Source organism: Hippocampus bargibanti, linkage group LG05, assembly GCF_051943395.1.
Source record: "Hippocampus bargibanti isolate YZ-2025 linkage group LG05, ASM5194339v1, whole genome shotgun sequence".
NCBI classification, from domain to species: Eukaryota; Metazoa; Chordata; class Actinopteri; order Syngnathiformes; family Syngnathidae; genus Hippocampus; species Hippocampus bargibanti.
Window position 1 is genome coordinate 22,709,736 of NC_142738.1, and position 23,821 is coordinate 22,733,556.

Here is a 23,821-nt window from a genome sequence, read left to right on the forward strand (position 1 = left end):
ACCACTTTATAAGGCATTACAGTAGAGGCAGAGGTTACTCATGACTTCTACAGGGGAAAATGGAGTCGTGGCTGCTGACAGGAGTTGCGAGACCTCTTGTGGGTCATTAGTTTACATATAAGGCGCACCTGCGAAGAAGGTGCAGGGTCATCTTTGGAAGAAAATCAAGGCCTTAGGGTGCCTTATACACCAGAACATACGGTAATTGACTTTGATTTCAATAAAAGAATCACTGTGAAAACATATTGATTAAAATGTATTTAAAACTTAAAATGACTGACAGAATTATCAACTGTTTGGGCTGAAAATTAAGTTGTTCCACTTAACCCACTGTCTGCTTTTTGGGAGATATTTTAGTGAGACATTTGTTCTTGTGCTTCACAGAGGATCTTTGTCATTCTGTCATTGTATCCTCTTTTTCCCTTGGATGTTTATTTTTAGGTATGTTCAAATTTCGGCTTACTCCTTTCAGTGCATTGAGAGTACACCTTCGGCTATTTAAGAACCACAACCCTCTGGCTTTGAATTAACAAGTCCAATTTTTAATGTAACACGGTCTGCGTGTTCAGGACTTCACCTTGATAGCAGATCTTAAAATGGACGCCTGCAACTTTTATTGGAGGACCTCCGACGTACCGCAAGCGAGTCATCATTTGCGTTTGTATATCAACTCGCAAATGGAATATGCAAACGAGAGCACGAGGGAGAAAGGTGAGGGAGCGATGTGATAAGATGCATCATTCACCAACTGGAGATGGCAACGCCAATAAAAGGACACAAAGAGGAGGGGGCCGGCGCCGAGAGAAGGGGAGTCAAGCGCCGAGGGGTGAGGTGAGGCATAGCTCTGTCCGTGGGTGCGTTTCGCTGCACAGCTCCTCGGATTCTACTGAGACAAAAACCCTCACTACGATCTCTCCGTCAAGAGCTCCTGTGGTGGAACTGCAGTGGCTCGCCTTTGCTGCCTCAGCCTCCGTGACGCGGATGCAAGAAGACCCTGCAAAGCGGGTGCACCCAAAACTTTCTCCGTTGAGGTGTGGAATAAAGGTAAGATGCTGCTTTTGAGCTATTCTAGACCCACGCTGCGTGCCATAATCTACAAACAACACGAAAACACTCACAACAAATGGATATTTTAACCATTTTAATCCCATTCGGTTGTGCATTTATTCCAAGTATTTTTGCTCCATTTTCTCCCATTGCAGCGCACACATTGTGATGTCGAGGTGCGCGACGCATTGAATTCCATCAGAGACCCTGTTAACACTTTCATCCATCTCGGGTCCTTAATTTAAAATGATCAAACATCCATGTAGAATTGCAAGCAATTTGTTGCAGATGATTCATGCACGTTAACCTTTATGTATGAGCTGTCACATAGTTGACATGTTAAGATGGGACATGTGTGCACCGTTTGCCATTTTGTTCTTACATCAATTCATGAGACTATATGTACAGAATGTAGGGGGAAATTGTATCTAAACCCAGTTCATTTTATTTGTGTGTGCCACATGACAACATAAAATGGAGCAAAACCAACACAACATTTTAAATATAAAACCGAAATCCAACTTAGATATTAAGAGTAAAGCATGTTTGTAAATTAATCTCCTCCACCCCTCATCCACGGGTAGACCTGTTTGTTAGGGTTACAACATAATGATATAGAATTTGGCTTTCCAGCAAGGTGTATTTTCTGATAACTTATTTCACTGTCTTTGCAGAAGAGCATTCTGATAATCAACAAGTTAGCTCAATGTGGGTTTGTGGTAAAATATCATGTCCAGTGTGAAATGTAAATGTTGACTGGAAATCTGCAGGGTTTTTAGCCTTCTGTGTGTGCATAACAATTTCATTGAACAAGCATTTTTATTCACGGAAAAAAAGGAGGAACCACTCCTGCAAAGACAACTGAAGAATCACAACATTTCCAATATAAAACTGCCCACCTCGAGTAGCCAAAGGCTGGCCCCTTTCATTTTAAATCACATTCACTGCAATAGACATGCGTACACATACACATTACCGTTATCCCAACAGTAGCACCCGGGTCACCATGGAAACCAGCAGTCTTGGCACCATCACTTGATCACCTCCGGCTCATCAATTTATAAAACGTGCGCGGGGTGTGTGAGTGGATGCTTCCGACAACAGCACATTGATGCGTCCATGGAGGGGATCAGTGTGGTTGCTGGATTATTAAGAAGACCTTCTGCCTGGTGAGACATACTGGCTGGACCATGGCCATTTTGTCACAGGGGCGGAGTCTGAAGGGCGCTGGCATTCAGTGTAATTGCCGGGAGAATCTGTATTCAAACGTGTCCAGGCAGCTAATACGTTTTGTCCTTTTCCCAGAGGCATTTCTCTAAACTACTGTTCTGTGGCATCTTCTCCTTACATGAATGAGCACAGACATCCAAGGCACATGCTGAAAGGCAGGATGAGTCATTTTGAAGTATAAAAGTCCTATATCTGAGTGGATGTGCGCACGTTTGTGTATGTGTGTTTGTCATAGTGACTGATCAGAATCGCATCAATGGGAGTTCATTTAGGAAATATAATAGAGTGAAACCTTAGTTTTTAACCATCATTTGTTACAGAAATCTGTTTAAAAACCATTTGTTCAGTGACCCGAATCGCATCGATGACAGTTCATTTTGTAAATATAATATTGTCAAACCTTAGTTTTTAACCATAATCCATTCCGGAAACTTGTTTAAAAACTGATTTGTGAAACTGAAATATTTTCCATTATAAGCAATGTCTGCTTTTTTTTATCAATCTTGAGCAATACGTTGACTCAACGGAATACTATACGTGAATAATGTCTGATTTGCAGAGGTCTCAAACAAACACATCTGCTTTTTTTAAAAATCTTGATTGAACAGTACAAACACGCCTGCTCAGAATGTAACGCTACACAAGGATAACGTCCGATTTGCCGTGATCTCAGACTAACACGTCAGGTTTTTAATAAAAACTTTATTCAACAAGACTAATGCGTCGATCACAATGAGACACGACACGAGAAGGTGACGTATAAGGAAGATGAGGGGAGTGGTGCATTTAGGTATGCTCAGTTTGGTCGGGAACCGACTTTTGGTTGCAAACCGAGACATAAAATACTAAATTTGTGGTTGAATACCGAATTGGTCAAGAACCGAGACGTTCGAAAACCGAGTGTACAAGTCTTTATTGAGGAGAAAAACAATACTGTGAAACAAATGAGTTGCTTTTCATAGATGCCCTTTTTACTATTGAATTTACAGTACTGTACATTCAGTCATGTTTTGTAAAGGTGAATATTTCAAGTAGACGTGGATACCACAAAATACAGTATCTCCATCCATCCATCCATCCATCCATCCATCCATCCATCCATTTTCCATACCGCTTATTGCTCATTAGAGTCGCCGAGGGCGCTGGAGCCAATCCCAGCTGTCTTCTGGCACGAGGAGGGGGACACCTTGAATTGGTTGCCAGTCAATCACAGGGCACACAAAGACAAACAACAGACACTCTCACACTCACACTCACACATAGGGACAGTTTGGAATGTTCAATCTGCTTGCCATGCATGTTTTTGGAATGTGGGAGGAAACCAGAAGATCCCGAGAAAACCCACGCGGGCCCAGGGAGAACTTGCAAACTCCACACAGGGAGGCTGGAGTGGGCCGGCCGCTCTTTTAGCATCTCAAGAATTTTAAATACAGTAAAGTCTGGTTATATCGATATTCTCGGGAATCGGAAAAAATATCTATATAACCATACTATCGATATATCCGATCCTGCGCCGAACTGCATTAAAAGGGGGCAATAAATGGGGGATCTTTGATATGGCATATAATTTTCTCCTTGAGTTCATGGATTGCGTATCTAGCATGCTTTTGTACTCTCGTGAAGTGAAAAATAAACGTGTGCATTAAATAAAAACGTCATTTATTATTTTCATAACACACTTGCAATTGTGACTCTGAGTAGCACTCGACATTGTTCTATACACACGAGAGACACCACGAACACCAGCATGTACATACTGTATGAAAAACAGTGATTATTGCAAGCGATAATGATATTTGAATACAACACAATCAAATATATGTATGGAAAACAAAAACTGCAACATTTACATTACTTACGTTGATAATGTATTCCCTGGCACGTCAAACTCTTTCGTGATGGAGGATTTGCTCCTAGTTGGATTCTCCTCCACAGCCACTATTGCCTTGTACTTCGTTCCAAGGTCACAATTCTTATGTTTCCCCATGGTTGAAATTGGTGTTGAACAACTGTATCCTGTATAAGAAGACAACAGTATGTTTCAATTGCTATTGCAGCTCTGCTACACAGTGCAAAACACAAAAGTGGGTCACGTCACCAACGGTGTGACCGATACAGATATCGCTAATGGTGGTACTGTATAGAAATCCTGAAGCAAATATCGATTCATCTTAAGATGCTTTTGTATCGATATAAGCAGAGCAAAATGGCTAGCGGGAGATGAAAAGGGCATCATAGTAACTGGATTATTGTAATAACCTGTATCGTACTAAACGGAACTAATTATACATAAAAGACTAGAAATTTGCCGGGAAATGAAAATAAAGTATTGTAATAAGCAGTACTATCAATATAACCGATATCGATATAACGAGACTTTACTGTATGTAAGAAAAATAATGCAGCATTCGTGTATAAGAGCGTCTGTGCATGTGTGTGTGTATAAATTAGATGTGCAGAAATGCTGGTAACGTCAACCATAATAAACAAAGAATATATGAAAAGTATATATGAACATTTCAACCCTACGGAGCATCCACATATTCATGCCAGCCATCTGGGTAAACAGTGCTTTAATTAGGGTAGACATTGCTCAGGGTAACTTGTCTGTTTACAAGAATGTGCTTGTGTGTTTGTGTGTTTGTGTGTGTGTGTGTGTGTGTGTGTGTGTGTGTGTGTGTGTGTGTGTGTGTGTGTGTGTGCGTGTGTGTGTGTGTGTGTGTGTGCGTGTGTGAAGGATGTAGTTGAACGAACGTAGGGGGCTATGAGTGAAGCACACAAGTCACCCAAGAGTAAATTATGTCAGGGAACAAAGATGCCTCAAAAAAGGAATATGTAGTATCAAAATTTCACACTGCAAATGAAGCTTAAATACATTTGCAAATGATTATCATACAGGATACGTTGCACACAATATTTACGACTGAGTCAATTAAATGTTTATTCTTTACGAAAGCCAACACCTATGTGTTTTTTCTTACTCATCCTATTTTTAACTTTTTCTGCCAGACAAAAAACTTAGATGTAACACTGGCAAGAGTGTGACAAAATGTGGGTGTAAAAGAGGGAGAGACAAAAAAATATGCAGATATCGGAAGAAATCTTCACTGTAAATGATCGAATGTGGACTTATTATGTATATCAGAGAGGCTTCTGGCCCGTCTCCACTGTAGGGTCAAAAAAATACCACAAGAAGCATGCAGGTGCAAGATGTTACCCATGTGGGGGCAACCAGAACTTTTAAATTGAAGCTTGATTGAAGAAAAAATATGCCTCATTTAAAATTAAGTTCAAGAATTCACCATCATCGAATGTCCGATCTTTCGATTCATGGAGTTCCTCCTGTCATTGTGTGGTTTGCGCAGCTTGTGTAATCCTCCTGGGAACACGCGGAAGATGCCAAAGTAACATCCAACTCCTTGTTTCATTCTCCAACACCATCTTGTTTTCCCGTCCTGCTTCTCATTTTCATGTACTAATGACATTTCTTAATTGTTTTTCTCTTTCCTTTAATTTCTCCGTTGTTTGCATATTTGCATTCACATGATCCTATTTCAAAGTATGCTCATTTGCTTGGGTCTAAATTCTTGGAATTTATGTTCTCCGGATTCCTCGTGTGGATCATCCAATCTATGCTGTGCCCTCTTCTTTTTTCTTTTTTCTTTTTGATTTTGCCAATGCAGTCCCCACCTATATAATCAGTGTTTTAGTTCTCAGAGGTCTGCACGGAGTGGGGTCTTTCCCATGGCTTGACCAAACAAAGAGCCTGGCTCCCTTCACTTCTGTTTGACTGCACAGGAACAGGACAACACAAGCATTCACCACAGAGGCTGATAGCCCCCTTGATGGCCATGGTTAAGGCTTTACTTTAGTTTTTTCCATTAGATAACTGCTACCTAACTGACCAGATACAGATAATAAATGAAAATCTTATTTCATAACATTAATATTCTTTCTTGACTTATATATCTGCGCAAGGTCAGAATACAGTGTGGAACATCTTTTAAGTGATGTAGGATGAAAGGCAGATTAAATCCTGCACAGATTGCTACTCGATCAACAGGCCCTGGTGAACAGGTCATAAAGTGGCCGTTGACCCTTGGCAGCCGTACAAACATCTACTCTGTGAACTGTTACACTGTCAAAAGACCGGAAGAAAATCTTAGGACATATGCGAACACCCAACAAAAACTGCTCAGTCGCAAGTACCTCATTCAAAGAATACAAAATGAACAATAATATATGGGATATATTGCAATCAAGGCTATACATAGCCTTGGTTGTTGAGTTCCGCTGAGACATTTCACATTATGACCATATAGTATATTAAACACATGGAAAACTGAAATGATTCACAGTTGGGAAAAATTGTCAATTAAAGTGAAAGCGCCTTTGCTGAATGGGCTATCACGTGTGTAGCACTTTTCTACCTTAAGTACTTAAAGCGCTTCAGACTGCTACGTCATTCGACTATGGGTTCTATATCTTGCTCAAGGACACTTGGTTGCGGTGGCTGAAGATTGAACCACCGACCTCTGTGTTGGGAAATGGCCACAACAGTACTGAACCATGTTGCCCCTCAAGCAATATAGATGACATTATTTCTAGCAGGAGGGGGGATATCAAAAAATGGGCAAGGAAATGAAATTGTCCAAGAAATATTCATGTAAATGACTACTGGTAGGTTATATTTTTAATGAACTGTGACTCTACAACACCATTATCAAACGTGCCTTCAAACGTTTGAGACATACATCCTTTCCTGAGAATGAGTAACTTTTGTCAGAATTGTAAAAACAATGAAAGCAGCTTAGATATGTTTACATTTGTCTTTCCTGAAGCAAAAGTATTCCCCCTTTCATGTTGCATTTCAAGCCGGAATATGCCAATTCAACCACAAATTCACTTTTACGAGAAATGTGGCAAACTTCCTGGCCGTAAACAGAGTGAGTCACTCATAAATTTTGAACGCAAGATTGAACACGGGTATATGTCGTACTGTAATACTGCAGACGAAAGCTTTAACCGCTGTCCACAACCCTTTGGCACCTGCTCTATCAAAATGCATGTCAGCCGTTTGAGTCATGGAATTGCCCGGAGAATGAATGGTAAAAGAGGTTGAGGCTAAATGGTGGGGATGTGGTGGGGGGGGGGGGCTCTAATTTTGTTGTTTTTTCCCTCCTGACACCAAAGAGCAAGTTTGTGGGAACCATACTCTCTTTATGTTTAAACCAAGAATACTAAATGAAGATTCATCATTGATTTTTTTCCAAAACAAAGAGAAGACTTCAAGTACAGTAACAATATCGTAATAGGCATTGTTCTCATGTTTATGTTCAGTGCAGACTGAAATAACACTTGAATGAATGGGGAATAAATAAAATACAATAGAAAACTACAATAGTTGAGATGTGGCAAATTCAGTTCGTTAAATACAGTAACTGATGAACAGACCTGATTCAAATATTCAGTATTATTCTAATGCTTTTTCAGAGCTGAATGATGAGCCGATTATACGAATTGGGTGTGTTGCACCCTGGAGAGCTGGAAAACAAGTATCCCTCCATGTCCAGAATTGGACATGTTTGCCCTAAACTTAGGACCCAAGTGTTTTTTTGCCTCAGCAAGAATTATTAAATTATTATACACTCTTTTGATAAACTCCGTCTTGAGAGGGAAACTGTACCTTCATGTACCTTCAAGAAACCATGAAAGAAAAGATCTATAATGATGAAGATTCAATGCAAAGAACAGCTTTTTATCCATCTCAAAAAATAAATATTAAAATACTATAATCAAGTACTTTTTAAATAATATAAGTAAGTCTTTTTTTTAGCAAGGCTTTCCTGACCCACCTTTCCTTCTTCCCAAATCCTCAATTAAGCGTGCAATGGGCTTGCGAGCAGGGTGTGTGTGCTTCTTTGTTTATCGGTAGGCATAAATGTTGCTCTTGAGAATCTTAACAGCCTCGAGCTGCGGGAGCAAAGAGACGAGCTGCCACTTGTCTGCTCAGATTTGGGAGTGCTTCATCACTTGTGGACGTTTTCGGAAGCCAAAGGGATTCCATGCATGAGAAGTGCGGCAATGAACACAATGACCACACTTGGAGGAGAGACCCCTGCGTCCATCTATGCCCTCCACACATCCACACACACAAACCAACTTCTTCCGGAATAACCACCTTTTAAGCTTACCCTAGGAGCGTATGCCGTCACCTTTTATAACCCACTAATCTTCTCTTTCTCTCCCCCTTAGCCTATACCTATCTCACCCTGCGATGCTGAACCAATCATCCTTCACTTTGTGTGCACCCACCACCGCTCAGCCTATCACCATCCCCACAATCCAGTTGATGGAGCATACTGTCTAGTTTGTTTACCTCACCCACTTGCGCAACGGAACACCCTGTCAGAACCCCCTTTCAGAACCAAAAGAGGTGAAAGGCGAAGGGAGTGGAGGGGCCTGCAAAAACAAAAACGAAGGAAACAATTAACATCACCCCTCCTCCCCATGTACCCTGTGCTAGCGGTTTCCCAGCTCGATATTCTGTGAACTAACTTGGAGGCCTGTAAAGTGGCCCATTATTCTGGTCGGGGTGGCGTGTTCCAAGAGTGCTCTGCCTCAATGGCTGATTAACACAGAGGGGTTTTTGTTTGGAGCGTTTGGCTCACTGCGTTCTACACTGCCTAATTAGGACTAAGATCTATCTATCTATCTATCTATCTATCTATCTATCTATCTATCTATCTATCTATCTATCTATCTATCTGTCTGTCTGTCTGTCTGTCTGTCTGTCTGTCTGTCTGTCTGTCTGTCTGTCTGTCCGTCCGTCCGTCCTTCCATCTGTCTCTATCGATCTACAGTATATATACACAAGTAGATGGATATATTCATCCATCCACCCCATCTCTCTCTCCCTCTCCCTGTCTCCCACTCTCTCCGTCTCTCTCTCTCTCTCTCTCTCTCTCTCTCTCTCTCTCTCTCTCTCTCTCTCTCTCTCTCTCTCTCTCTCTCTCTCTCTCTCGTTCTACCAAACTGCGTTCATCCACACATCCATACGGCAAGTGTATAGCCTACTTTTTCCACCTCATCCTTGCGTTTAACCATTAAGATTACGTTGAACAGATATGAACAAAAAATAATAATTTACAAAATAGATTTTGCGCTGTGACAGGTGAATCCATTTTTAATCACCCAAAATTCCGTAGAAAAATGGTCAAGCGGGATTTCGTGGAATTTGTCTTGTAAGCTCACTACTCTACTTGTCATGATCTGGTTGGCGACCAACGGGGGGCGCTGTCGGCCCTGCCTGCACCTGCACAGGTGCTGGTCATCCCGATCAGATTGGCGACCAGCGGGTAGCGACGTCAGCCCTGCCGGCAGCCTCGCAGGTGCTGGTCGTTATAATCAATGACACTTAAAAGGACACCTGGCACGATCATCCGGTGCCGATTCATTGTTTGTTTGCTGCTTGGTTGCAGCATGCATCGTGTACGTGTTTGTTTAACCTTGGCGGGCTTTTACTTTTGGTCTTCTTTTGCTACTTTGTATTTTTTTCCCATTCAGATCATTTTGATGTTTTACATTTTGTTCCTGCTGACCTTTATTTTAATACAATTTGTCAAACAACCTCCTGCTCCCTCCTGCCTGCTTTTTGGGATCCGAACCCGCCATCACCACCTCGCAAAACGTGACAGAATGAATCGGCCAACCATCGGATCCCGCAGGTACATCGGACCCGTCTCATTTCCACCCTGTGCCTGGCAATGCTACGTCCACGTTAGCGCAAGCCTCGTCGCGTTTGAATCGCGTCACTCGACGAGCCGCAACGTCCACGTAAACGTCCGGCCGAGACCTCCTTCCAGGTGGCCGTCCAGGGTGACCCTGGGTGACTGGCATTGCACGCCCACGTCCAGCCACGCTGTCGTCGTGCATGACGAATTGAGTCTCATCCACGACGAGCCGTGCAACGTCCGCGTCAATGTCAGTCCGAGACCCCACTCACCGCTGGATCCCGGAGCGGCTCTGGACTGGTCTCGTTCCCCCGGAGCCGGGCAGTTCACGCCCACGTCGGCGTCCGGCCGAGACCTGGTCCCATACGGCCGTACGGGGTGCCATTCTGCGCCTGGCAGTTCGACGTCCACGCAGAGCCATGCGCCGTCGCGTGAATGTGCGAGAGGGATCGCAATCACGCCCACGACGATCCGTGCCGCGTCTTCGTCCACCCCAGGCCGAGTCCCGTTCCCATCAGGCCGCCGCCCGTCGTGTGCTGGAGAGGCAGCGGTTGCCCTCTCCACCGACCGTTCCCTGGCGAGTGGACCTTTTTGGGAGACTGTTGGGACTTCTGGAAGCAGCCCCTTGAAGGGGGGGTACTGTCATGATCTGGTTGACGACCAACGGGGGTCGTTGTCGCCCCCGCCCACACCTCACAGGTGCTGGTCGTCCCGATCAGATTGGCGACCAGCGGGTAGCGACGTCAGCCCTGCCGGCAGCCTCGCAGGTGCTGGTCGTTATAATCAATAACACTTAAAAGGACACCTGGCATGATCATCCGGTGCCGATTCATTGTTTGTTTTCTGCTTGGTTGCAGCATGCATCGTGTACGTGTTTGTTTAACCTTGGCGGTCTTCTTTTGCTACTTTGTATTTTTTCCATTCAGATCATTTTGATGTTTTACATTTTGTTCCTGCTGACTTTATTTTAATACAATTTGTCAAACAACCTCCTGCTCCCTCCTGCCTGCTTTTTGGGATCCGAACCCGCCATCACCACCTCGCAAAACGTGACACTACTGAAGTGGCTTCAGTTTCTAATGAGTAGATTAAGGCCAGTGATTTATTGGTGTTCGGACCTGGCAAAGGTGATCGAATGCTTGTGGTGATGTCATATTTCATTCAGAAATAAAATAATAGCGTGTAATGATGCATGTGAATTGTTCTTGAAAATCAATTGGTTGAAAATATCTGTATGTCCCTTTTGTTGTCACATTATAAATAATACTCTGGGCTGCGGCAAAGTGATCGTGGGTCTGCGGTACTCACACATGGACGTGTCCTATAATGGTGGAAGACAGTCTCCAAATGTGCACTGCACAGATTATAACATCATCTGCCCATTGAAGTCTGCATTCCTCATCAAATTCTTTTGTGCACTTTGACCACCTCCACTGACTCCTGAAAATTGGGAAAGGCTTCCATCCCGTCACAGATTTTGCCGCGCTCGGGCCTCCCGAAGGGAATGCAGGAAGCAGGTTCCGTTGTTCCATTGTGTTTATATCTACATCATTTTAGAACACCCAGTTTCTAACTGCAACAAGTTGGCACAACACTTCAGGCCTAATTTTGATCAGGTGGTGCTGATGCGTTGAAAATGGGTATAACTTCACAACGTCACACTTTGCGCTTGACTTGAAAACCCATTCATACTTACACTATGCTCCAGACAAGGACGGGACAAAAGTAGAGAGCCATGACTGTTAGTATGGATCAAATTCATTATCATTCATGTCAAATAGCTTTGTTAGCCAGCATGGAGAGCTTTTCACCACAGACCAAGCACAATGGAGTCGGTGCCGCTGCATCTCCGGTAAAAGTAAATCCAAATTAAACATAGCTTTCGTTGTATTGCCTCGCGCCAGAAACTTTGCTCGACGTCACTGTCTTTGCTTTTTTTTGACCTCCATCCATACTAGGGCCTTCATTTGGGCCTGGGTTTTGTCCAGGCTCCACTTCTGAGTCAGCATTTTTCCTCTTCAAAAACCTCTCCATCACTTTCACCGTCGTCCCGCTAGCCACAATCTGCACTTGCCGCGCTATCCATGCGTCACTAATTCGCTTGTCTCAAAGCGAATTAGTGACGCACAATTACCCGCTGTTGCCACCTGCTGGTATGGAAAAGTACTACATGATTACTGTGCCAGGTGCTAGACTGCACAGGCACACAAATCGGATAATTTCCCGCGGCACACCTGACAATATCTCGCGGCACAGTGGTGTGCCGCGGCACACTGGTTGAAAAACACTGCTGTATATCAATATTTTGTGGGAGAATCCCCCATAAGAAGGATTAGTGAGAAAAGGTGAAAGGGATACATCACAAATTTTGCCATTTTCAGCATCAAATAATGACTTTCATGACTTTAACAACATACTATGGCTCATGTGACATTCACAAGCTGGACCATGATTAGTCGTTACTCAATCCAAGTGGCCAAATGTGTTTAGGTATTCATTAAATTCATTATGGGCAATATGTTGACTTTTTAATACTGAAAGTTGCTCAATAAATAAATATCCCCATTCAGGAAAAAGGTATAAGAATATTTTGTTTGATGGTTAATTTTAATGGTCAACAAAGTTTAATAATCATGATTAAAAATAGTTCTATTATCATGTGTAAATTAAAATAAATAATGTACAATTATTGTATCTGTAAATGTTACAGCCTCGCCTGTGGGTTATTATGGACCTTTCACATAAAATCTCAGAGGAAACAGAAATAGCAGATGATTGAATATTATTTCCAGGGTGGTGTTCGCTATTACAGTAAATATGATCGTGCTTGAAGTAAGGGTTTGTCATGTTCAAGCAAGCTGTGTGCGATGTCCTCGGGGGTTCGCACAGTAATCGTCGGAGGGTGTGTGTGTGTTTGTGTGTGCACGCGCTTGCGTGTGTGTTTAATCTTTGAGTTGTGCATGTGTGGGGAAGCATGCTTTTACTCTAAATACCGTGGGGTGGTGTAAGGAGAGCCTGGCATTGCTACTGCTGCTGGTGGCGCTCCGTCCCAACAGACTCCGGTGTTTAATTAGTGAGAGAACGTCCATCCTCCTTAGTCCTCTCACTGGCAAGTTCCGAATGAAGCTGAGACCAGGTCGGACCGAGATTTTTGACAGTGGACGGCTGAGCAATGCAATGTATTGCCTATAATTACATGTTAACATGCAGGGAATGTGGGAGAGAGTCCGTGTAAAGGCATGTGATGTTTCCGTGTGTCTCTTTTTGCTTGTGGCAGGTGAGTCTATTGATGTATGAAATGAGATTTGCGCGGTAATGCCATTTCACAGGCGGACCTCACCAACACAGCTGTCAGCTCTTTACATAGCAAACAGATTACCTAATAACAAGGACTCCCTCAATGAACTGTCCATGTGCAACACTTCTCATGATTAATTTCACCAGCTCTCGAATGTCAGTTATATTCTCAACTCTCAATCCCTTCATTCACAGGCAGCCACACCTTTCATCCCCGCTCCCTTTTGTTTGTCCCTTTCCTCCATGCATGGTTGAACATGTATTTCTCTTTATGCAGCATTTCTGCCTGCCCCCTTCTATGTTTCCCCCTGTCTTCTATACACCTCTCCATCATCCCCTGTCATTTCTCTCTTAGTTATGTGGTGGATAATATTGGTGCTGTAGTAGGGGTGGGGTAGTCCTGCCTTACTGGCTGATTTAATGAGCTCCTGTGGGAAATCGGCTGAAGCCATCACTAGCTGTGTGATGCCATTCGGTATAGCCAGATTTTTTTTCTCACAGACCTGCTTTGTGCTAATGATAGTAGAAGTGCTTTGTATTTGCATGATCGGCCGTACAGCTATAAAGAAAGAGACGACAACGCCAGCAGTACGCATGGAAGCCCTCCACAGTGCTGAGAGAAAGTAACCATGAATATGGATTTTCTTCTTTTCCCCATTGGCCTTTTATCTATGCCGCAGTCAGAGATTGATAACAGTTCAGATCTGGGTAATAAAGACCGTTTTCGAGGAATATCCTGGAAAAAAAAGAAAGTTGATCTCAATACTACCAGAAGGATTCAGATTCAACGACAGCCACAACAAAAGAGAAAATAACAAATGTACGGCGCGGTCAAGTGATGTGCAGACAGTAATTGGAAATCACTTAACTGCAGATGCAGCAGTGAAGAGGGCTGTGGTTGGATTACATTATCAACTCTCGTATCTCTGGTCCTTCATGGAAATGAATAGGAATTATCCAATTCAGTCTACCCCAAACCCTCTTCAGCGTAATAGGCCGTTAGCACGTAATTAGAGCTGAACTGGTCACATCCGAGAGACCGACACAGACTACAACACGAGCTTCAGGATTCCCAGAGGCTCTGTCTCTAATGACTACCTCATTATGAACACAAACAAAGAGTACTCACTTTCACCGTCGTCCCGCTAGCCACAATCTGCACTTGCCGCGCTATCCATGCGTCACTAATTCGCTTGTCTCAAAGCGAATTAGTGACGCACAATTACCCGCTGTTGCCACCTGCTGGTATGGAAAAGTACTACATGATTACTGTGCCAGGTGCTAGACTGCACAGGCACACAAATCGGATAATTTCCCGCGGCACACCTGACAATATCTCGCGGCACAGTGGTGTGCCGCGGCACACTGGTTGAAAAACACTGCTGTATATCAATATTTTGTGGGAGAATCCCCCATAAGAAGGATTAGTGAGAAAAGGTGAAAGGGATACATCACAAATTTTGCCATTTTCAGCATCAAATAATGACTTTCATGACTTTAACAACATACTATGGCTCATGTGACATTCACAAGCTGGACCATGATTAGTCGTTACTCAATCCAAGTGGCCAAATGTGTTTAGGTATTCATTAAATTCATTATGGGCAATATGTTGACTTTTTAATACTGAAAGTTGCTCAATAAATAAATATCCCCATTCAGGAAAAAGGTATAAGAATATTTTGTTTGATGGTTAATTTTAATGGTCAACAAAGTTTAATAATCATGATTAAAAATAGTTCTATTATCATGTGTAAATTAAAATAAATAATGTACAATTATTGTATCTGTAAATGTTACAGCCTCGCCTGTGGGTTATTATGGACCTTTCACATAAAATCTCAGAGGAAACAGAAATAGCAGATGATTGAATATTATTTCCAGGGTGGTGTTCGCTATTACAGTAAATATGATCGTGCTTGAAGTAAGGGTTTGTCATGTTCAAGCAAGCTGTGTGCGATGTCCTCGGGGGTTCGCACAGTAATCGTCGGAGGGTGTGTGTGTGTTTGTGTGTGCACGCGCTTGCGTGTGTGTTTAATCTTTGAGTTGTGCATGTGTGGGGAAGCATGCTTTTACTCTAAATACCGTGGGGTGGTGTAAGGAGAGCCTGGCATTGCTACTGCTGCTGGTGGCGCTCCGTCCCAACAGACTCCGGTGTTTAATTAGTGAGAGAACGTCCATCCTCCTTAGTCCTCTCACTGGCAAGTTCCGAATGAAGCTGAGACCAGGTCGGACCGAGATTTTTGACAGTGGACGGCTGAGCAATGCAATGTATTGCCTATAATTACATGTTAACATGCAGGGAATGTGGGAGAGAGTCCGTGTAAAGGCATGTGATGTTTCCGTGTGTCTCTTTTTGCTTGTGGCAGGTGAGTCTATTGATGTATGAAATGAGATTTGCGCGGTAATGCCATTTCACAGGCGGACCTCACCAACACAGCTGTCAGCTCTTTACATAGCAAACAGATTACCCAATAACAAGGACTCCCTCAATGAACTGTCCATGTGCAACACTTCTCATGATTAATTTCACCAGCTCTCGAATGTCAGTTATATTCTCAACTCTCAATCCCTTCATTCACAGGCAGCCACACCTTTCATCCCCGCTCCCTTTTGTTTGTCCCTTTCCTCCATGCATGGTTGAACATGTATTTCTCTTTATGCAGCATTTCTGCCTGCCCCCTTCTATGTTTCCCCCTGTCTTCTATACACCTCTCCATCATCCCCTGTCATTTCTCTCTTAGTTATGTGGTGGATAATATTGGTGCTGTAGTAGGGGTGGGGTAGTCCTGCCTTACTGGCTGATTTAATGAGCTCCTGTGGGAAATCGGCTGAAGCCATCACTAGCTGTGTGATGCCATTCGGTATAGCCAGATTTTTTTTCTCACAGACCTGCTTTGTGCTAATGATAGTAGAAGTGCTTTGTATTTGCATGATCGGCCGTACAGCTATAAAGAAAGAGACGACAACGCCAGCAGTACGCATGGAAGCCCTCCACAGTGCTGAGAGAAAGTAACCATGAATATGGATTTTCTTCTTTTCCCCATTGGCCTTTTATCTATGCCGCAGTCAGAGATTGATAACAGTTCAGATCTGGGTAATAAAGACCGTTTTCGAGGAATATCCTGGAAAAAAAAGAAAGTTGATCTCAATACTACCAGAAGGATTCAGATTCAACGACAGCCACAACAAAAGAGAAAATAACAAATGTACGGCGCGGTCAAGTGATGTGCAGACAGTAATTGGAAATCACTTAACTGCAGATGCAGCAGTGAAGAGGGCTGTGGTTGGATTACATTATCAACTCTCGTATCTCTGGTCCTTCATGGAAATGAATAGGAATTATCCAATTCAGTCTACCCCAAACCCTCTTCAGCGTAATAGGCCGTTAGCACGTAATTAGAGCTGAACTGGTCACATCCGAGAGACCGACACAGACTACAACACGAGCTTCAGGATTCCCAGAGGCTCTGTCTCTAATGACTACCTCATTATGAACACAAACAAAGAGTACATTTTGAGGACACTGACAGGCAGAGAAATACCCATCAGTCATATGTCGCCCGGATGAAAGGCAGCCGGTTCGTGGATTGAACGATAAAAATGGAATGAAAATAATGAAAATATACAAAAACATGTTTGTGGGACATTCAGCAGAGATGTTGCATTGAAAGTTGGTGTAGATCACAGGTGTCAAAGTCAAGGCCCGCGGGCCAAATCCGGCCCGCCACATCATTTTTTTCGGCCCGCGAAAGCAAATTAAACTTGTTAAATTCCATGATGATTGCTAAAATCTGAGCCAAAATTTCATATTTTTGGATGTCAACCACAATAAAAGTCATTATTCTTGACTTCAGATTTGAAAACGAGTTATTCATTAATTTGCTGTGTGCTCTATATGTAATATTTGAAGGGATTTAAACATTCTAATGGGTTCCCCAAATTCATAACGGCCTTCGAGAGGAAACCATAACTACAATGTGGCCCGCGGAAAAAAATGACTTTGACACCCCTGGTGTAGATGATACTCTCAGTCTCACAGTCGGAAGTTTGGGTCGAGCAGTAATGCAATGCATGTAAAGTTTGTGTGGATATGTTTGTCCTCTAAATCTTTCAATTTCTTTCTGTACCTCAAGAAAGTTGGTGGGCTCCTCCAGCACGAGGTAGTCACTGACCGTGGTACTGAATTCTGGCCTCACTAACAGTCTCAGAAGCATGTCGTAGATTGTCATGGCACTGCAATGGTACGTACCACCGTAAACACACAGTGGAGGAAGGCAAGATCTTGGTATGCTGATGAGATTTTCAGTCCGTTGTGTGACATTATAGCAGAGCAACACAGTTTAATGCATACATTTTAGGGGCGGGGAAAAAGAAGCATTACAAGCTAAACAAAAGAGAACGTTGGAGGACATTCATCATGGGATTTTCTTTGTGTTGCAAAAAAATACTCCTGTTTGCATGTTCTCCCCTTGTCCGTGTGGGTTTTCTCCAGTTTCCTCCCACATTCCAAGAATAATTGGATCGGGGAATAATTGATCGCTCTAAATTGTCCCAAGGTGTGGACGTTATCGTGAATGGTGTGTCTTTGTGCTGCGTTTGGCCGGCAAACCCGCCTGCTGCTCAAAGGGGGCTGGGATAGGCTCCAGTATGCCCTCGTGTGGATGACGGATTTAAATAATGAATCGATAGATTGAAAAATCATTTTATCAAACAGCTATGGTGATCTACCTCTGGATCACTGTCATATTTTTATATGCAGAATTGCTTCTTCTTATTGGTTCCAGCCATGTGATATATGCTGACTACAAAGGCTCACACCTGCAGGTGTAATTGACAGTGTTTCATAACTATAATGACTTTGACTCATGTCACTCTGAGTCGAAAGTGAAATAAAAAGGCAAAATGACAAAGGCTCCCTTTCTTGAGATGTTGTAATTGATCTCCCACTTCCATGCACCGCACAACCCTCAGTGTTTGCTGAGGGCTTCATTTTTCTTTTCACAGCTCCTGGGCAGCCAGAATGTGTGAGCCCATTTCTTCCCACTACATAACAAAGTAGCTGTGAGGCCCAGTGGGGGCAGATATATCCGGAGCCTGGCCCAGCTCCAGTTGTCTTTACCTCACATTATATTGTGATGCTCCAGTCATGAGAACGGGCATTGGGCCCCAGAGACACTAGTGGGAAATGCGTCTTCTCATTTAGATCTTCCTCGTTGTGCTTGTTTTTCAGAAGTACAACTGACAAGAAATTAAGACACTCACACAGCCTTACTTGAATACAATCTCATTAGTTACGGTATTTAATTATGTAATCAAAGCTACACAGTCGATATCCCGAAGTGGATTTTGCAATTAAGCGCAGATCACAGACACATTTGCAATCTAATTAACTGTAATTTTTCCTATTCTCACATTCATGTATTTGCCATTGAGTTTTGTTGTACCCCATCCTGGGTTTCTCGCATTCGTTGTGTCTGCTCATGTTTATGTGGCTGGGAGCGCGCTCCTTCCCCTTCACCCCCTTCTCACTAAGCTGCAAACTGTTGCCAGGACTACCCCTTGTGGTCCTGGCTGCATCACAGCAGCCCTCAAAGCCAATACTCAGGGAACCTCCACGCACTTGGAAGCCTGCATAAAATCGGCATAATCGCCGTCGATTACGGCTCACAATGAGCCGCGGCTTCTCAAAGATTCATTCATCTTGGGGGGAAAAAGTGGTAGTGGAGAAAGAGAAAGGGGCGTCTTGGTCTCGCCGCTGCTCTCCCACGGTGGGCACAGGCATGACATCAGTGGACTGAAAGAACCAGCGTGCCCTCCCCACTTGCGGTATTCTTATATTCCAATTTGAGCTCCGCCCCCCTCCCTCTGTTTTTTTTTCACCCGTGCCAGTTTGGATGCAGAGCTTGGCCGGGCAACTTGGGGGCACTTCCACTGTTTGCTTGTGAAACAAAGCCCGTGAAAATGAAGAGAGAGGAAACAGAGCGTTTCACATGGCACCAGCCAAGAGCAGAGATGGCCGCCTCCGCCTGCCCCTCTCAGGCCCTTTTTTGGCTGAGAGGAAGTGGTGAGATCAGAGAAAGTGTCTCCCTGTGACCCCCTTCATCTCGGCACCCTCTACTATAATATGAAAATGCCACATTTTCCCCAAGAGAGCCTTTCAAATAGGTATGACATGTCAAGGGATGAAGGATGGGGATTTCTCACGACACAGCAACAACAGCCGACAAAGATGACATTACACTGTCTTCTGTTGTGCAGCCGGCTATTTGTTGAAAACGGAAATAGCTTTCCAAAATAATTGCCTAATTTGAATAATGTGATACTGCTGAATACTTTGTGAGTCCCATGCTGCTGGGAAATGGGAGAAAAATCACGGTGACTCCATTGTCACATGAATCATGGTCGTTATTTGTGCACTGGAGCTCAAGGGAAGATTTTTTTGGAGGGTTTTACATAAACTTGATCAAGCCTAATGACCGTCCATCTTACTTGCTTCAGTGATGTATACATTTCGCCTTCATGACCACCCAGACAATGACCACCCAGACAATGTTACATTTTGTTGCATAATCACTAAGAACTGTAAGCATGAACTCCCATCTGCTGTCCATCAGGATGAGAAACATTGCTGATGTCTACATATAAAGCTCTGCATATTGAGCCATTAGTGGGCATCATTATTGCCATATTCCACAGAGGTGGATCAGTCTGGGAGTGGGGATTACAGTGTCCAGGGAATGCAGGGTCCCAGGGATTGTGTTTGTAAGCGCTGATAGTAATTTTCTGTGTGTGTATGTGAAAGGCGAGGGGGGGTAGTAGAGTCAGGAGGTGGTGGCTACATTTCGCTTGGGTGGGTGTCTGCAGACATCAGGACGGGACAATTCAGGTGGTCCTTTGCAGTAACTTGTTCTGTGGTCTGATCGGAGCGGACAGGACTCATGCTCTGTGGACGCTCAGGAGGAGCCGACGGACAGCTGAGAGCTACCAGCACGTCTATGCTGGCTGCAACCAACAGCCATAACTGGAACCCTATCTTCTGATGCTCTACTTCTTTTCTTTGCATGGAGCAGGTGTGATTTTTACAGAGGCCGATTGAATACCAAAGCTGGTGATGTGACCCCGGTCAATGCATATAGCTGTTAACGCAACTGCACCTGAAATGAAGTAAGTCCATTTGGCAATCACGCATTGAGAAAGGTCAGGAGTGGGTGCTGCCATTTTCAGCTTTAATGTCATGGAGCCTTCAAACACATGCAGCCGATTTATTCAGATCATCATTAATTCATTCTTGGCTTCATTGCCATGTACATTTAATTTCAGCCAAGATTAATTGATTTATCCATCTGAGACCTTCCCCTGTATGTGTGTGTGTGTGTGTGTGTGTGTGTGTGTGTGTGTGTGTGTGTGTGTGTGTGTGTGTGTGTGTGTGTGTGTGTGTGTGTGTGTGTGTGTGTGTGTGCGTGTGTGTGTGTGTGTGTGTGTGTGTGTGTGTGTGTGTGTGTGTGTGTGTGTGTGTGTGCGGGCGTGTGCGTGTGCGTGTGTGTGTGTGTGTGTGTGTGTGTGTGTGTGTGTGTGTGTGTGTGTGTGACTGTGTGTCTTTGTGTCTATGTGACTGTGTTTGTGTGCATACAGACACACACTCACACACGCACACATGTCTAACGCACACATGTATAACTGATTTATGAGAGTCTGTGAATAACTAATAATACAATTACAGTTTTATTTACCACATAAGGTTAAATAAATATATGGAGAATAATATGATAGTTTCCATTTTAACCTCACACATTTAAGGGCCAAAATTCATTAAACACATCTTTAAAAGCAACCAACTCAAAATGCTGCCTGCTTATGAAAAATGTCTTCATTGTGAGAAGGTTTCTTCAGCCGTCATCTGTACAAAAGTGAAGGTTTCGGACGTTTCGCCTCCTATCCAGGAGGCTTCGTCAGCGAACTAAAGTCTGACTGGTCGTATCGGCCCCATTTATATATCCCTAATGTCCAGACCTGGTGGCGCCGGACACAGCTATGATAGGTCCCTACTCTCAGGTTGGGGGGGGGGGGGGGGGGCGCGGGACCCCTCCCTGTGGCCCCACTGATTGTTCCTACATTCCTGACTAACGACTGGCCTATTACCCCCACTCCCCCCGGTATCACCTCATCAGCATAACGACCCTCATCAGCATTGCGAAAGTAGCCTAACCTGTTTTGCCTGAGCAGGCTATTGTATGAACGATCCAAATTGAACCTCACCCCACCAGACCGGTTTAATGAAGGATTTTGTTGTTTTATAAGAATCGCTTCTTTTACCCCCCTTTCAAACCATCTATGTTCTTTCGCTAAGATTTTAACCTCATTGTCGTCAAATGAGTGGTTGCTAGCTTTTAGGTGCAAATGTACTGCCGATTGAGGCCCACTAGTATTATCCCTGCGATGTTGATAAAGTCTTTTTTTGAGAATTTGTTGAGTCTCCCCAATGTACTGCTCTTTACAATTTTCATTCTTACAATGTATGGAATAAACTACATTACTTTGTTTTTCATTTGGTAGCCTATCTTTTGGATGCACTCATTTTTGCCTTAACGTGTTTATCGGTTTGAAATAAGTAGGAATTTTATGTTGCCAAAGGACTCTTTGTAATTTTTCTGAAACTCCTGCAATGTACGGTACTGCTACTCCTCTCCTTTTAGAATCTGGAGAATTATTGGTTTCGTTCGCTATTCTTTCTTTCTGACATTTGTTGAATGACCACTGAGGGTACCCACAGTTAGTGAGTGCTCTCCTGATATGTTTTGACTCCTTTTCTCTACCTTCAGTGCTAGTTGGTATTAGTTTAGCCCTATGCTGGAGGGTTCTGATAACTCCTAGTTTATGTTGTAAAGGGTGGTTAGAGTCAAAAAGTAAGTATTGGTAATAATGAATAATGTCCGACCTCCATGACATTTAACATGTGCTTTCTCTCTCCCCACTTCTAAAAATAATGTGACTGGGAAGGAAGTGTGAAAGAGTTTAATTAACTTGTCATCACTCTTATGGCCCGGGATTATGCAGTACTGTTCATTTTTCAATTTCTTTTTTTAAACTTTTTTTCTGTGCTTTGACTAATTCAGCTTTATTGGTCTGATGTATGAGACACAAGCCGAGGTGGAGTATAATGGCAATGCTTCACCGTCTGTTTGCATGTTCATTCGGTACTTCACACTTCACTTTGAAGTTAATACAAAGACATGGGAAAACACTCCATCTGTGTGCCTGCAAGCTACCCAGGTGGTCTTCCTATAGTCACAGCAATACACAATGCTTGAGCTGTGTGAGTTTGTGTGTGTGTGTGTGTGTGTGCGTGTGTGTGTGTGTGTGTGCGTGCGTGTGTGTGTGTGTGTGTGTGTGTGTGTGTGTGTGTGTGTGTGTGTGTGTGTGTGTGTGTGTGTGTGTGTGTGTGTGTGTGTGTGTGTGTGTGTGTGTGTGTGCGCATGCGTGTGTGCGTGTGTGTTTTTTTTTGTTTGGTCGTTGATAAAATAATTAGCAACTACAGTACAGTAACCACCACTTTTCATGGGGAAGGACCGTGCCCATCCGCAAATAAGGAATTTCACCTTAATGTGATAATCAGTAGTCCGATCACAAATTTTGATCCCATAAACATTTTAAAAAGATTTATTTTTTGTGTTTTTTTTCATTATTTGTTTTACTTTTCTTTCTTATATGGCATTGTGAACAGGACATTGCATCAGCAGAATTGTAAGAAATGTAAAACGTTTTACTGAGATGGTCATGTGATCTATGTTATGTTTTGATGTCTTGACAAGATGATGCTCAATGTGACCAAAAAAAAAAAAAAATATTTATTATCAAATGCTTGGAAACACATTCAAACACATTTTAACCCTGAAAAATTTAGTGCAGAAAACAGGTTTCCTCGAAGCACAGTCTTGAATCACTGTAATGATCTGGCTAACGCAACCAATTGCCGAAACCATTTTTTGTTTTTGTTTTTCCTAATATTGTTTGTATCCACGTTAAGCGCTTTCTTACAGCTTCAGCTGTTATTAAAGCGCTATATAAATCAATATGTATTGTATTATTTTGTATCTGAAAGTCAGTGTGTTTTCTCCGTAATGAGAATGAAGGGCGTTCATCAGATGACAGACGATACTCCACAACACAAATTTTATTCACAAATCAAGGCCATGTGGGCCTTTGGGTCAGTTTGCCAAAATATCATCTTGCTGTTAAATTCAAGTCTTCGATATAAAAGAAGAAAGTATTGTCCACCACACTCAAAAATGAAATACAATAATTGCATTATTGTTATAATTTTAAATAAAATAAAGTTTTTTTGTTATTATTTTTTGTCTTTCTGCCATTGGAAAGGCTCACCTCCCGCCAGTTACCAGTAGCAGTTTGGTGCACTCGTGTTAACCTCTCTCCCTTGCAATTCCAGTGCTTTTGAGGAATATGCGGCATGCACTGAGCCCAAGCGAAAAAAGTAGCCATCAGCTTCCCTAACC

General features: G+C 43.1%; 1 protein-coding gene across 5 annotated transcripts in view; it reads left to right on the forward strand.

The window, feature by feature from the left end:
• Positions 1-691: 691 nt before the first annotated feature.
• LOC148898239 (excitatory amino acid transporter 2-like) overlaps positions 692-23,821 on the forward strand; it is a 47,156-nt gene continuing 24,026 nt past the window's right edge. Inside the window, exons 1-2 of one of the 5 annotated variants that reach the window (XM_088997347.1) lie at positions 692-831; positions 924-1,044. Coding sequence is in view for 3 of the 5 variants with exons in the window: in XM_088997345.1 (XP_088853471.1) it covers positions 20,437-20,474 (38 nt within the window). In the remaining 2 variants the exon portion in view is untranslated. The other 4 variants (XM_088997346.1, XM_088997345.1, XM_088997348.1 and 1 more) reach the window with 4 other exon arrangements.